The 17,092-nt window shown below is 48.1% G+C and overlaps 1 protein-coding gene across 1 annotated transcript in view; it reads right to left on the minus strand.

Moving 5' to 3' along the window:
• Nucleotides 1-697: 697 nt before the first annotated feature.
• Nucleotides 698-17,092, minus strand: part of LOC138353777 (mucin-21-like) — a 93,375-nt gene continuing 76,980 nt past the window's right edge. Inside the window, exon 3 of the mRNA XM_069307177.1 lies at nucleotides 698-1,238. Coding sequence (XP_069163278.1) covers nucleotides 698-1,238 — 541 coding nt within the window. The remainder of the gene's footprint in view (nucleotides 1,239-17,092) is intronic.

A 17,092-nucleotide genomic window follows, 5' to 3' on the forward strand; every position in this document is an offset into this window, starting at 1 on the left:
TTGTTTCAGGTTGTTGGGGAAGAGGAAGCTTGTTAGGCTTATCGGCTCAGCCACGCCCTTGGGCCCGAGGGACTCCTAGCCCAGGTGTGAGGGTCTCCTAGCCCAGGTGTGAGGGTCTCCTAGCCCAGGTGTGAGGGACTCCTAGCCCAGGTGTGAGGGACTCCTAGCCCAGGTGTGAGGGTCTCCTAGCCCAGGTGTGAGGGTCTCCTAGCCCAGGTGTGAGGGACTCCTAGCCCAGGTGTGAGGGACTCCTAGCCCAGGTGTGAGGGTCTCCTAGCCCATCTGCGAGGAGCTCCTAGCCCAGCAGCGTGCCCAACCGGTTAGGGTAGTAGGAGTCACTTCAAGCGTCAACATTGACCTGGTCAATACACTGGAGCCCAGAATATTGACCTCTGTGACAGCGTTGTTGACCTTGTTAGGCTCCCTCCACCCTTCAAAAGAACCAATTACTCTTTACAATGACGCCTCACTAGGCAATTTAAGCCATAAAGTTACTGAATATTTTGGTCAACAAAAATGTTTTCCTATGATGATGCTTTAACGACCGTTTATGAGACGAGTCGGCCAATAGCGTGGCGAATGGCCTCGTAACGAGCGTCTATCAGCCGGTTACAGCTGCCTCGTTACCCACAATGACACGTGCACCACCCAGCTTGATGCTGCTACTGGGGGCACAGCTGTTCTGCCTCAACCCTCATCATGAAGATAAGATAAGGAACTGTGGTGTGGTCGACCAGGGTATATCCTGGTCGACACCTGTCGAGGTAGTGTGGTCGACCAGGGCGACACCTGTCGAGTTAGTGTGGTCGACCAGGGTGACACCTGTCGAGGTAGTGTGGTCGACCAGGGCGACACCTGTCGAGGTAGTGTGGTCGACCAGGGCGACACCTGTCGAGGTAGTGTGGTCGACCAGGGCGACACCTGACGAGGTAGTGTGGTCGACCAGGGCGACACCTGTCGAGGTAGTGTGGTCGACCAGGGTGACACCTGTCGAGGTAGTGTGGTCGACCAGGGTGACACGTGTCGAGGTAGTGTGGTCGACCAGGGTGACACCTGTCGAGGTAGTGTGGTCGACCAGGGCGACACCTGACGAGGTAGTGTGGTCGACCAAAGCGACACCTGTCGAGGTAGTGTAGTCGACCAGGGCGACACCTGTCGAGGTAGTGTGGTCGACCAGGGTGACACCTGTCGAGGTAGTGTGGTCGACCAGGGTATAGCCTGCTGCTCTCTGAGGACACCTGTCAAGGCAGAAAAAACATTTAATACTTTAAAAAATCATAATAAAACCTAATAAACAATATTACCATACAACACCCTAAACTGCTACACCCAGGTAACACTCCATACAACACCCTAAACTGCTACACCCAGGTAACACTCCATACAACACCCTAAACTGCTACACCCAGGTAACACTCCATACAACACCCTAAACTGCTACACCCAGGTAACACTCCATACAACACCCTAAACTGCTACACCCAGGTAACACTCCATACAACACCCTAAACTGCTACACCCAGGTAACACTCCATACAACACCCTAAACTGCTACACCCAGGTAACACTCCATACAACACCCTAAACTGCTACACCCAGGTAACACTCCATACAACACCCTAAACTGCTACACCCAGGTAACACTCCATACAACACCCTAAACTGCTACACCCAGGTAACACTCCATACAACACCCTAAACTGCTACACCCAGGTAACACTCCATACAACACCCTAAACTGCTACACCCAGGTAACACTCCATACAACACCCTAAACTGCTACACCCAGGTAACACTCCATACAACACCCTAAACTGCTACACCCAGGTAACACTCCATACAACACCCTAAACTGCTACACCCAGGTAACACTCCATACAACACCCTAAACTGCTACACCCAGGTAACACTCCATACAACACCCTAAACTGCTACACCCAGGTAACACTCCATACAACACCCTAAACTGCTACACCCAGGTAACACTCCATACAACACCCTAAACTGCTACACCCAGGTAACACTCCATACAACACCCTAAACTGCTACACCCAGGTAACACTCCATACAACACCCTAAACTGCTACACCCAGGTAACACTCATACAACACCTAAACTGCTACACCCAGGTAACACTCCATACAACACCCTAAACTGCTACACCCAGGTAACACTCCATACAACACCCTAAACTGCTACACCCAGGTAACACTCCATACAACACCCTAAACTGCTACACCCAGGTAACACTCCATACAACACCCTAAACTGCTACACCCAGGTAACACTCCATACAACACCCTAAACTGCTACACCCAGGTAACACTCCATACAACACCCTAAACTGCTACACCCAGGTAACACTCCATACAACACCCTAAACTGCTACACCCAGGTAACACTCCATACAACACCCTAAACTGCTACACCCAGGTAACACTCCATACAACACCCTAAACTGCTACACCCAGGTAACACTCCATACAACACCCTAAACTGCTACACCCAGGTAACACTCCATACAACACCCTAAACTGCTACACCCAGGTAACACTCCATACAACACCCTAAACTGCTACACCCAGGTAACACTCCATACAACACCCTAAACTGCTACACCCAGGTAACACTCCATACAACACCCTAAACTGCTACACCCAGGTAACACTCCATACAACACCCTAAACTGCTACACCCAGGTAACACTCCATACAACACCCTAAACTGCTACACCCAGGTAACACTCCATACAACACCCTAAACTGCTACACCCAGGTAACACTCCATACAACACCCTAAACTGCTACACCCAGGTAACACTCCATACAACACCCTAAACTGCTACACCCAGGTAACACTCCATACAACACCCTAAACTGCTACACCCAGGTAACACTCCATACAACACCCTAAACTGCTACACCCAGGTAACACTCCATACAACACCCTAAACTGCTACACCCAGGTAACACTCCATACAACACCCTAAACTGCTACACCCAGGTAACACTCCATACAACACCCTAAACTGCTACACCCAGGTAACACTCCATACAACACCCTAAACTGCTACACCCAGGTAACACTCCATACAACACCCTAAACTGCTACACCCAGGTAACACTCCATACAACACCCTAAACTGCTACACCCAGGTAACACTCCATACAACACCCTAAACTGCTACACCCAGGTAACACTCCATACAACACCCTAAACTGCTACACCCAGGTAACACTCCATACAACACCCTAAACTGCTACACCCAGGTAACACTCCATACAACACCCTAAACTGCTACACCCAGGTAACACTCCATACAACACCCTAAACTGCTACACCCAGGTAACACTCCATACAACACCCTAAACTGCTACACCCAGGTAACACTCCATACAACACCCTAAACTGCTACACCCAGGTAACACTCCATACAACACCCTAAACTGCTACACCCAGGTAACACTCCATACAACACCCTAAACTGCTACACCCAGGTAACACTCCATACAACACCCTAAACTGCTACACCCAGGTAACACTCCATACAACACCCTAAACTGCTACACCCAGGTAACACTCCATACAACACCCTAAACTGCTACACCCAGGTAACACTCCATACAACACCCTAAACTGCTACACCCAGGTAACACTCCATACAACACCCTAAACTGCTACACCCAGGTAACACTCCATACAACACCCTAAACTGCTACACCCAGGTAACACTCCATACAACACCCTAAACTGCTACACCCAGGTAACACTCCATACAACACCCTAAACTGCTACACCCAGGTAACACTCCATACAACACCCTAAACTGCTACACCCAGGTAACACTCCATACAACACCCTAAACTGCTACACCCAGGTAACACTCCATACAACACCCTAAACTGCTACACCCAGGTAACACTCCATACAACACCCTAAACTGCTACACCCAGGTAACACTCCATACAACACCCTAAACTGCTACACCCAGGTAACACTCCATACAACACCCTAAACTGCTACACCAGGTAACACTCCATACAACACCCTAAACTGCTACACCCAGGTAACACTCCATACAACACCCTAAACTGCTACACCCAGGTAACACTCCATACAACACCCTAAACTGCTACACCCAGGTAACACTCCATACAACACCCTAAACTGCTACACCCAGGTAACACTCCATACAACACCCTAAACTGCTACACCCAGGTAACACTCCATAACAACACCCTAAACTGCTACCCCAGGTAACACTCCATACAACACCCTAAACTGCTACACCCAGGTACACTCCATACACACCCTAAACTGCACACCCAGGTAACACTCCATACACACCCTAAACTGCTACACCCAGGTAACACTCCATACAACACCCTAAACTGCTTACGCCCAGGTCCACTCCATACAGACACCCTAAACTGCTACACCCATGTAACACTCCCATACAACACCCTAAACTGCTACACCCAGTAACCTCCATACAACACCCTAAACTGCTACACCCAGGTAACACTCCATACAACACCCTAAACTGCTACACCCAGGTAACACTCCATACAACACCCTAAACTGCTACACCCAGGTAACACTCCATACAACACCCTAAACTGCTACACCCAGGTAACACTCCATACAACACCCTAAACTGCTACACCCAGGTAACACTCCATACAACACCCTAAACTGCTACACACAGGTAACACTCCATACAAACCATAAACTGCTACACCCAGGTAACACTCCATACAACACCCTAAACTGCTACACCCAGGTAACACTCCATACAACACCCTAAACTGCTACACCCAGGTAACACTCCATACAACACCCTAAACTGCTACACCCAGGTAACACTCCATACAACACCCTAAACTGCTACACCCAGGTAACACTCCATACAACACCCTAAACTGCTACACCCAGGTAACACTCCATACAACACCCTAAACTGCTACACCCAGGTAACACTCCATACAACACCCTAAACTGCTACACCCAGGTAACACTCCATACAACACCCTAAACTGCTACACCCAGGTAACACTCCATACAACACCCTAAACTGCTACACCCAGGTAACACTCCATACAACACCCTAAACTGCTACACCCAGGTAACACTCCATACAACACCCTAAACTGCTACACCCAGGTAACACTCCATACAACACCCTAAACTGCTACACCCAGGTAACACTCCATACAACACCCTAAACTGCTACACCCAGGTAACACTCCATACAACACCCTAAACTGCTACACCCAGGTAACACTCCATACAACACCCTAAACTGCTACACCCAGGTAACACTCCATACAACACCCTAAACTGCTACACCCAGGTAACACTCCATACAACACCCTAAACTGCTACACCCAGGTAACACTCCATACAACACCCTAAACTGCTACACCCAGGTAACACTCCATACAACACCCTAAACTGCTACACCCAGGTAACACTCCATACAACACCCTAAACTGCTACACCCAGGTAACACTCCATACAACACCCTAAACTGCTACACCCAGGTAACACTCCATACAACACCCTAAACTGCTACACCCAGGTAACACTCCATACAACACCCTAAACTGCTACACCCAGGTAACACTCCATACAACACCCTAAACTGCTACACCCAGGTAACACTCCATACAACACCCTAAACTGCTACACCCAGGTAACACTCCATACAACACCCTAAACTGCTACACCCAGGTAACACTCCATACAACACCCTAAACTGCTACACCCAGGTAACACTCCATACAACACCCTAAACTGCTACAGGTAACCCAGGTAACACTCCATACAACACCCTAAACTGCTACACCCAGGTAACACTCCATACAACACCCTAAACTGCTACACCCAGGTAACACTCCATACAACACCCTAAACTGCTACACCCAGGTAACACTCCATACAACACCCTAAACTGCTACACCCAGGTAACACTCCATACAACACCCTAAACTGCTACACCCAGGTAACACTCCATACAACACCCTAAACTGCTACACCCAGGTAACACTCCATACAACACCCTAAACTGCTACACCCAGGTAACACTCCATACAACACCCTAAACTGCTACACCCAGGTAACACTCCATACAACACCCTAAACTGCTACACCCAGGTAACACTCCATACAACACCCTAAACTGCTACACCCAGGTAACACTCCATACAACACCCTAAACTGCTACACCCAGGTAACACTCCATACAACACCCTAAACTGCTACACCCAGGTAACACTCCATACAACACCCTAAACTGCTACACCCAGGTAACACTCCATACAACACCCTAAACTGCTACACCCAGGTAACACTCCATACAACACCCTAAACTGCTACACCCAGGTAACACTCCATACAACACCCTAAACTGCTACACCCAGGTAACACTCCATACAACACCCTAAACTGCTACACCCAGGTAACACTCCATACAACACCCTAAACTGCTACACCCAGGTAACACTCCATACAACACCCTAAACTGCTACACCCAGGTAACACTCCATACAACACCCTAAACTGCTACACCCAGGTAACACTCCATACAACACCCTAAACTGCTACACCCAGGTAACACTCCATACACACCCTAAACTGCTACACCCAGGTAACACTCCATACAACACCCTAAACTGCTACACCCAGGTAACACTCCATACAACACCCTAAACTGCTACACCCAGGTAACACTCCATACAACACCCTAAACTGCTACACCCAGGTAACACTCCATACAACACCCTAAACTGCTACACCCAGGTAACACTCCATACAACACCCTAAACTGCTACACCCAGGTAACACTCCATACAACACCCTAAACTGCTACACCCAGGTAACACTCCATACAACACCCTAAACTGCTACACCCAGGTAACACTCCATACAACACCCTAAACTGCTACACCCAGGTAACACTCCATACAACACCCTAAACTGCTACACCCAGGTAACACTCCATACAACACCCTAAACTGCTACACCCAGGTAACACTCCATACAACACCCTAAACTGCTACACCCAGGTAACACTCCATACAACACCCTAAACTGCTACACCCAGGTAACACTCCATACAACACCCTAAACTGCTACACCCAGGTAACACTCCATACAACACCCTAAACTGCTACACCCAGGTAACACTCCATACAACACCCTAAACTGCTACACCCAGGTAACACTCCATACAACACCCTAAACTGCTACACCCAGGTAACACTCCATACAACACCCTAAACTGCTACACCCAGGTAACACTCCATACAACACCCTAAACTGCTACACCCAGGTAACACTCCATACAACACCCTAAACTGCTACACCCAGGTAACACTCCATACAACACCCTAAACTGCTACACCCAGGTAACACTCCATACAACACCCTAAACTGCTACACCCAGGTAACACTCCATACAACACCCTAAACTGCTACACCCAGGTAACACTCCATACAACACCCTAAACTGCTACACCCAGGTAACACTCCATACAACACCCTAAACTGCTACACCCAGGTAACACTCCATACAACACCCTAAACTGCTACACCCAGGTAACACTCCATACAACACCCTAAACTGCTACACCCAGGTAACACTCCATACAACACCCTAAACTGCTACACCCAGGTAACACTCCATACAACACCCTAAACTGCTACACCCAGGTAACACTCCATACAACACCCTAAACTGCTACACCCAGGTAACACTCCATACAACACCCTAAACTGCTACACCCAGGTAACACTCCATACAACACCCTAAACTGCTACACCCAGGTACACTCCATACAACACCCTAAACTGCTACACCCAGGTAACACTCCATACAACACCCTAAACTGCTACACCCAGGTAACACTCCATACAACACCCTAAACTGCTACACCCAGGTAACACTCCATACAACACCCTAAACTGCTACACCCAGGTAACACTCCATACAACACCCTAAACTGCTACACCCAGGTAACACTCCATACAACACCCTAAACTGCTACACCCAGGTAACACTCCATACAACACCCTAAACTGCTACACCCAGGTAACACTCCATACAACACCCTAAACTGCTACACCCAGGTAACACTCCATACAACACCCTAAACTGCTACACCCAGGTAACACTCCATACAACACCCTAAACTGCTACACCCAGGTAACACTCCATACAACACCCTAAACTGCTACACCCAGGTAACACTCCATACAACACCCTAAACTGCTACACCCAGGTAACACTCCATACAACACCCTAAACTGCTACACCCAGGTAACACTCCATACAACACCCTAAACTGCTACACCCAGGTAACACTCCATACAACACCCTAAACTGCTACACCCAGGTAACACTCCATACAACACCCTAAACTGCTACACCCAGGTAACACTCCATACAACACCCTAAACTGCTACACCCAGGTAACACTCCATACAACACCCTAAACTGCTACACCCAGGTAACACTCCATACAACACCCTAAACTGCTACACCCAGGTAACACTCCATACAACACCCTAAACTGCTACACCCAGGTAACACTCCATACAACACCCTAAACTGCTACACCCAGGTAACACTCCATACAACACCCTAAACTGCTACACCCAGGTAACACTCCATACAACACCCTAAACTGCTACACCCAGGTAACACTCCATACAACACCCTAAACTGCTACACCCAGGTAACACTCCATACAACACCCTAAACTGCTACACCCAGGTAACACTCCATACAACACCCTAAACTGCTACACCCAGGTAACACTCCATACAACACCCTAAACTGCTACACCCAGGTAACACTCCATACAACACCCTAAACTGCTACACCCAGGTAACACTCCATACAACACCCTAAACTGCTACACCCAGGTAACACTCCATACAACACCCTAAACTGCTACACCCAGGTAACACTCCATACAACACCCTAAACTGCTACACCCAGGTAACACTCCATACAACACCCTAAACTGCTACACCCAGGTAAAACTCCATACAACACCCTAAACTTGCCTACACCCAGGTAACACTCCATACAACACCCTAAAACTGCTACACCCAGGTAACCCTTCCCATACAAACACCCTAAGAACTTGCTACACCCAGGTAAACACTCCATTACAACACCCTAAAACGGCCTACACCCAGGATAACACTCCATACAACACCCTAAACTGTGCCTGACATCCCAGGTAACCTCCATACAACACCCTAAACTGCTTACACCCCCAGGTAACATCCCATAACACCCTACGCTACACCCAGTAACAACTAGATCCTACACACCCTAAACGACTGCTGACACCCAGGTAACACTGCCATACAAACACCCTAAACTGCTACCACCCAGGGAAACACTCCATACAAACACCCTAACTGCTACACCAGGAACACTCCATACAACACCTCTAAACTGCTACACCCAGAGTAACACTCCATACAACACCCTAAACTGCTACACCCCAGGACCCAACTCCATACAACACCCTAACTGCTACACCCAGGTAACACTCCATACAACACCCTAAACTGCTACACCCAGGTAAACACTCCATACAACACCCTAAACTGCTACACCCAGGTAACACTCCATACAACACCCTAAACTGCCTACACCCAGGTAACACTCCATACAACACCCTAAACTGCTACACCCAGGTAACACTCCATACAACACCCTAAACTGCTACACCCAGGTAACACTCCATACAACACCCTAAACTGCTACACCCAGGTAACACTCCATACAACACCCTAAACTGCTACACCCAGGTAACACTCCATACAACACCCTAAACTGCTACACCCAGGTAACACTCCATACAACACCCTAAACTGCTACACCCAGGTAACACTCCATACAACACCCTAAACTGCTACACCCAGGTAACACTCCATACAACACCCTAAACTGCTACACCCAGGTAACACTCCATACAACACCCTAAACTGCTACACCCAGGTAACACTCCATACAACACCCTAAACTGCTACACCCAGGTAACACTCCATACAACACCCTAAACTGCTACACCCAGGTAACACTCCATACAACACCTAAACTGCTACACCAGGTAACACTCCATACAACACCCTAAACTGCTACACCCAGGTAACACTCATACAACACCCTAAACTGCTACACCAGGTAAACACTCCATACAACACCCTAAACTGCTACACCCAGGTAACACTCCATACAACACCCTAAACTGCTACACCAGGTAACATCCTACAACACCCTAAACTGCTACACCCAGGTAACACTCCATACAACACCCTAAACTGCTACACCCAGGTAACACTCCATACAACACCCTAAACTGCTACACCCAGGTAACACTCCATACAACACCCTAAACTGCTACACCCAGGTAACACTCCATACAACACCCTAAACTGCTACACCCAGGTAACACTCCATACAACACCCTAAACTGCTACACCCAGGTAACACTCCATACAACACCCTAAACTGCTACACCCAGGTAACACTCCATACAACACCCTAAACTGCTACACCCAGGTAACACTCCATACAACACCCTAAAACTGCTACACCCAGGTAACACTCCATACAACACCCTAAACTGCTACACCCAGGTAACACTCCATACAACACCCTAAACTGCTACACCCAGGTAACACTCCATACAACACCCTAAACTGCTACACCCAGGTAACACTCCATACAACACCCTAAACTGCTACACCCAGGTAACACTCCATACAACACCTAAACTGCTACACCCAGGTAACACTCCATACAACCCTAAACTGCTACACCCAGGTAACACTCCATACAACACCCTAAACTGCTACACCCAGTAACACTCCATACAACACCCTAACTGCTACACCCAGGTAACACTCCATACAACACCCTAAACTGCTACACCCAGGTAACACTCCAATATCTATCCTGACTCACTAACTGTCCATATCACGCGGCTTCACAACTCTGGCTCACAACCCCTATTATCTCCCTCACTGTGCGGGGGCTGAAATACCTCGAACATCTATATAAATATTCCCAACAGAAGAGTAAATCAATCTCTCACTTTACTCTGCGTCCTACACGCCAATAAGCATTCATACACTCCTCTCATACAATAATGTATCCACATGTTGACCAGACCACACACTAGAAATTGAAGGAACGACGACGTTTCGGTCCGTCCTGGACCATTCTCAAGTCGAGAATGACGACTTGAGAATGGTCCAGGACGGACCGAAACGTCGTCGTTCCTTCAATTTCTAGTGTGTGGTCTGGTCAACATACTTCAGCCACGTTATTGTGACTCATCGCCTGCAAATGTATCCACATTTGTATGCTCTGTTCTGCTCCTAGAGTCTCATTATCCGTGCCTGTCTCTTGGTCCTCCAAAATATCAGGAAAGGCACTTCTGCAGTTCTCCCAAACTGCTGCACAATGAAGTCCTGCTCCCACGTCAGTGACGCTTCTACACTGATTCCACAAAGAAACATGTAGCTCTCCTGCACTGCGTGAAGTCAACTCCTCACTATGGAGCTCTGCTCTACCTCAGGGTTCAGCATACACACTTCATCTCCAGCCTCGTAGTTCCTCCATTAACTTCTCCCAGACAAACCACAGAAATCTGTTACGTGGGCAGCTCAGGCCCTGACGCTCAACATGGCGCTCACAAAAATCACTTTAGTACTGCTCCGCAAGGCTTCTTCTATTCCTGACTCGAGTACATGGAGTCGCCCGGCAGGCTCCACAACGGAAACGCCTGCTTGCTTTTTTCCTCTTGATGGAACACACATTTAGAGTTCCACAAAGGCGCGACCCCACACTTGCTTCCAGGCTGCCTCTAAATATATCCAAATCACAGGGAAATGGTGAACTATGTCCCGAACAGCTTCCTATCACTTGGGAACAGGAAGCCTTCACTCCATAACTACATATTGGTACTTTCTGGTGGTCCATAACTACATATTGGTACTTTCTGGTGGTCCATCACTACATATTGCTACTTTCTGGTGGTCCATCACTACATATTTGTACTTTCTGGTGGTCCATCACTACATATTGGTACTTTCTGGTGGTCCATCACTGCATATTGCTACTTTCTGGTGGTCCATCACTACATATTGGTACTTTCTGGTGGTCCATCACTACATATTGGTACTTTCTGGTGGTCCATCACTACATATTGGTACTTTCTGGTGGTCCATCACTACATATTTGTACTTTCTGGTGGTCCATCACTGCATATTTGTACTTTCTGGTGGTCCATCACTACATATTGATACTTTCTGGTGGTCCATCACTACATATTGGTACTTTCTGGTGGTCCATCACTACATATTGGTACTTTCTGGTGGTCCATCACTACATATTTGTACTTTCTGGTGGTCCATCACTACATATTTGTACTTTCTGGTGGTCCATCACTACATATTTGTACTTTCTGGTGGTCCATCACTACATATTTGTACTTTCTGGTGGTCCATCACTGCATATTTGTACTTTCTGGTGGTCCATCACTACATATTGGTATTTTCTGGTGGTCCATCACTACATATTTGTACTTTCTGGTGGTCCATCACTACATATTGGTACTTTCTGGTGGTCCATCACTACATATTTGTACTTTCTGGTGGTCCATCACTGCATATTTGTACTTTCTGGTGGTCCATCACTACATATTGGTACTTTCTGGTGGTCCATCACTGCATATTGATACTTTCTGGTGGTCCATCACTACATATTGATACTTTCTGGTGGTCCATCACTGCATATTGATACTTTCTGGTGGTCCATCACTGCATATTGATACTTTCTGGTGGTCCATCACTGCATATTGATACTTTCTGGTGGTCCATCACTGCATATTGATACTTTCTGGTGGTCCATCACTACATATTGGTACTTTCTGGTGGTCCATCACTACATATTAGTACTTTCTGGTGGTCCATCACTACATATTGGTACTTTCTGGTGGTCCATCACTACATATTTGTACTTTCTGGTGGTCCATCACTACATATTGGTACTTTCTGGTGGTCCATCACTACATATTTGTACTTTCTGGTGGTCCATCACTGCATATTTGTACTTTCTGGTGGTCCATCACTACATATTGGTACTTTCTGGTGGTCCATCACTGCATATTGATACTTTCTGGTGGTCCATCACTACATATTGATACTTTCTGGTGGTCCATCACTGCATATTGATACTTTCTGGTGGTCCATCACTGCATATTGATACTTTCTGGTGGTCCATCACTGCATATTGATACTTTCTGGTGGTCCATCACTGCATATTGATACTTTCTGGTGGTCCATCACAACATATTGGTACTTTCTGGTGGTCCATCACTACATATTTGTACTTTCTGGTGGTCCATCACTACATATTGGTACTTTCTGGTGGTCCATCACTACATATTTGTACTTTCTGGTGGTCCATCACTGCATATTTGTACTTTCTGGTGGTCCATCACTGCATATTGATACTTTCTGGTGGTCCATCACTGCATATTGATACTTTCTGGTGGTCCATCACTGCATATTGGTACTTTCTGGTGGTCCATCACTGCATATTGATACTTTCTGGTGGTCCATCACTACATATTGGTACTTTCTGGTGGTCCATCACTACATATTGGTACTTTCTGGTGGTCCATCACTACCTGTTGGTACCTTCTGGTGGTCCATCACTGCATATTGGTACTTTCTGGTGGTCCATCACTGCATATTGATACTTTCTGGTGGTCCATCACTGCATATTGGTACTTTCTGGTGGTCCATCACTGCATATTGATACTTTCTGGTGGTCCGTCACTACATATTGGTACTTTCTGGTGGTCCATCACTACATATTGGTACTTTCTGGTGGTCCATCACTACCTGTTGGTACCTTCTGGTGGTCCATCACTGCATATTGATACTTTCTGGTGGTCCATCACTACATATTGATACTTTCTGTTGGTCCGTCACTACATATTGATACTTTCTGTTGGTCCGTCACTACATATTGCTACTGTAGACCAAATAGTTACCATAAGTACTATCACATTAGGAGGATGGGCTGGATCTGTCTTAAGACCATGGAAAGTACTGATTATATATTTAAATTCACTCCTGAAGCACTTTCTGCAATGGAAACTGTTATCATCTTGATTAATGTAAAATGTAGGCAGGTTTTCATGGGGTTATTTACAAGTCTTAATAAGCATTGATCAATATGTTAAAATTTACCATTTATTTGCTTCTGGTTTAATGTGATTTGGCCTTTTAAGGAAGACATTGAGAGATGGGTTAAGGGTGAGGTAATATCTTGCAGTGCAATGGTGCAACCTGTTCTAATAGAACGTCGCATTTTGACGTATAGTCTACCTAAGGCCAAAAATTGTCGTACTAGAAAATGGAAATCGCGAAATTGACGTAATGTCCCGTTTTCTGTTTTGGGTCCTGTGGTTGGTTAGGATAAGGGCACTTAGAGACATTAGGGGAGATAGTGTTCTGGGGAGTGGGGAGACTTGTTGAAATGTGTCCCCAGGGGAGGGGGGGGGGATACTAGTATCTTGCCTGTATCCTGAAAATAATATTTACCTCGCGGAGGAGACTAAACCTCTCTGTTTCTCACATCTCTCCCTCTCTCCCTCACATCTCTGTCTCTCCCTCACATCTCTCACACCCGCCTGTTCCTCACACCGCCTCATGATCACCTCCAATTTTGCTCGGTACAGCACTGGGGGGCTCTCCTCCTGCAGGGTCGGAGTTCGATCCCCAGTGGTCCATCTGCCTGGGCACCGATACTTACCTCTTTTTAATGGCTTAAGTTTGGTTAAGTCTCAATATTAAGTATCATGGTAAACATTTTTAGAATAGTGTATTGGCGTAATATTTCATGTACTGGGAGTGTGTTTGGTGCTATGGGAGTGTGTTTGGTGCTGTGGGAGTGTGTCTGGTGCTGTGGGAGTGTGTCTGGTGCTGTGGGAGTGTGTCTGGGGCTGTGGGAGTGTGTCTGGGGCTGTGGGAGTGTGTCTGGTGCTATGGGAGTGTGTTTGGTGCTGTGGGAGTGTGACTGGTGCTGTGGGAGTGTGTCTGGTGCTGTGGGAGTGTGTCTGAGGCTGTGGGAGTGTGTTTGGTGCTGTGGGAGTGTGTTTGGTGCTGTGGGAGTGTGTCTGGTGCTGTGAGAGTGTGTCTGGTGCTGTGGGAGTGTGTCTGAGGCTGTGGGAGTGTGTTTGGTGCTGTGGGAGTGTGTTTGGTGCTGTGGGAGTGTGTTTGGTGCTGTGGGAGTGTGTTTGGTGCTGTGGGAGTGTGACTGGTGCTGTGGGAGTGTCTGGTGCTGTGGGAGTGTGTTTGGTGCTGTGGGAGTGTGTTTGGTGCTGTGGGAGTGTGTCTGGTGCTGTGGGAGTGTGTCTGGGGCTGTGGGAGTGTGACTGGTGCTGTGGGAGTGTGACTGGTGCTGTGGGAGTGTGTCTGGGGCTGTGGGAGTGTGTCTGGTGCTGTGGGAGTGTGTCTGAGGCTGTGGGAGTGTGTTTGGTGCTGTGGGAGTGTGTTTGGTGCTGTGGGAGTGTGTTTGGTGCTGTGGGAGTGTGACTGGTGCTGTGGGAGTGTGTCTGGTGCTGTGGGAGTGTGTTTGGTGCTGTGGGAGTGTGTCTGGTGCTGTGGGAGTGTGACTGGTGCTGTGTGAGTGTGTCTGGTGCTGTGGGAGTGTGTCTGGGGCTGTGGGAGTGTGACTGGTGCTGTGGGAGTGTGTCTGGTGCTGTGGGAGTGTGTTTGGTGCTGTGGGAGTGTGACTGGTGCTGTGGGAGTGTGTCTGGTGCTGTGGGAGTGTGTTTGGTGCTGTGGGAGTGTGACTGGTGCTGTGGGAGTGTGACTGGTGCTGTGGGAGTGTGTCTGGTGCTGTGGGAGTGTGTCTGGGGCTGTGGGAGTGTGTCTGGTGCTGTGGGAGTGTGTTTGGTGCTGTGGGAGTGTGTTTGGTGCTGTGGGAGTGTGTTTGGTGCTGTGGGAGTGTGTTTGGTGCTGTGGGAGTGTGTTTGGTGCTGTGGGAGTGTGTTTGGTGCTGTGGGAGTGTGTTTGGTGCTGTGGGAGTGTGTTTGGTGCTGTGGGAGTGTGTTTGGTGCTGTGGGAGTGTGTTTGGTGCTGTGGGAGTGTGTTTGGTGCTGTGGAAGTGTGTTTGGTGCTGTGGGAGTGTGTTTGGTGCTGTGGGAGTGTGACTGGTGCTGTGAGAGTGTGTCTGGTGCTGTGGGAGTGTGTCTGATGCTGTGGGAGTGTGTTTGGTGCTGTGGGAGTGTGTCTGGTGCTGTGGGAGTGTGTCTGGTGCTGTGGGAGTGTGTCTGGTGCTGTGTGAGTGTGTCTGGTGCTGTGGGAGTGTGTCTGGTGCTGTGTGAGTGTGTCTGGTGCTGTGGGAGTGTGTCTGGTGCTGTGGGAGTGTGTCTGGTGCTGTGGGAGTGTGTCTGGTGCTGTGGGAGTGTGTCTGGGGCTGTGGGAGTGTGTCTGGTGCTGTGGGAGTGTGTTTGGGGCACTGTCACCCCACAGCCCATACTCTCTCACCAGCACATGCTGCAACTCTCCTTTACCCCTTAGTGTTGCTCAACCTTCAACAGCAAGGCGGCGCCCACCGCGGCCTGGAAAGGTAACTGGAAGTGGTGTGTTATGGTCCCAAGACGGGGAAGAGTACTCTGGAAGTTAGTGAGGCGCTCCTGGAACACCAACCACTCGGCTTTTATGCAAGTTAAAGACACTCGTCTGGAATTACACCATGTTATGTATTCTGGAAGTTAGAAAAATGTTTCTGGAATTGTGTCAAATTGTCTGTTCTTGGAGAGAGAGAGAGAGAGAGAGAGAGAGAGAGAGACAGAGACGGAGAGACGCTTCCCTGGAAAATTTTCCAGCACTCTATAAGTTACAGAATCGAGCCTGGCATTGTATAGGAACAAATATGGTGTAACTTTGAGCACCCACCCAGGAGCATGTACCAGTATGGTACTGGGCCTGGAGCATGTACCAGTATGGTACTGGGCCTGGAGCATGTACCAGTATGGTACTGGGC

The sequence above is a fragment of the Procambarus clarkii genome, chromosome 59, assembly GCF_040958095.1.
Source record: "Procambarus clarkii isolate CNS0578487 chromosome 59, FALCON_Pclarkii_2.0, whole genome shotgun sequence".
NCBI lineage: Eukaryota > Metazoa > Arthropoda > Malacostraca > Decapoda > Cambaridae > Procambarus > Procambarus clarkii.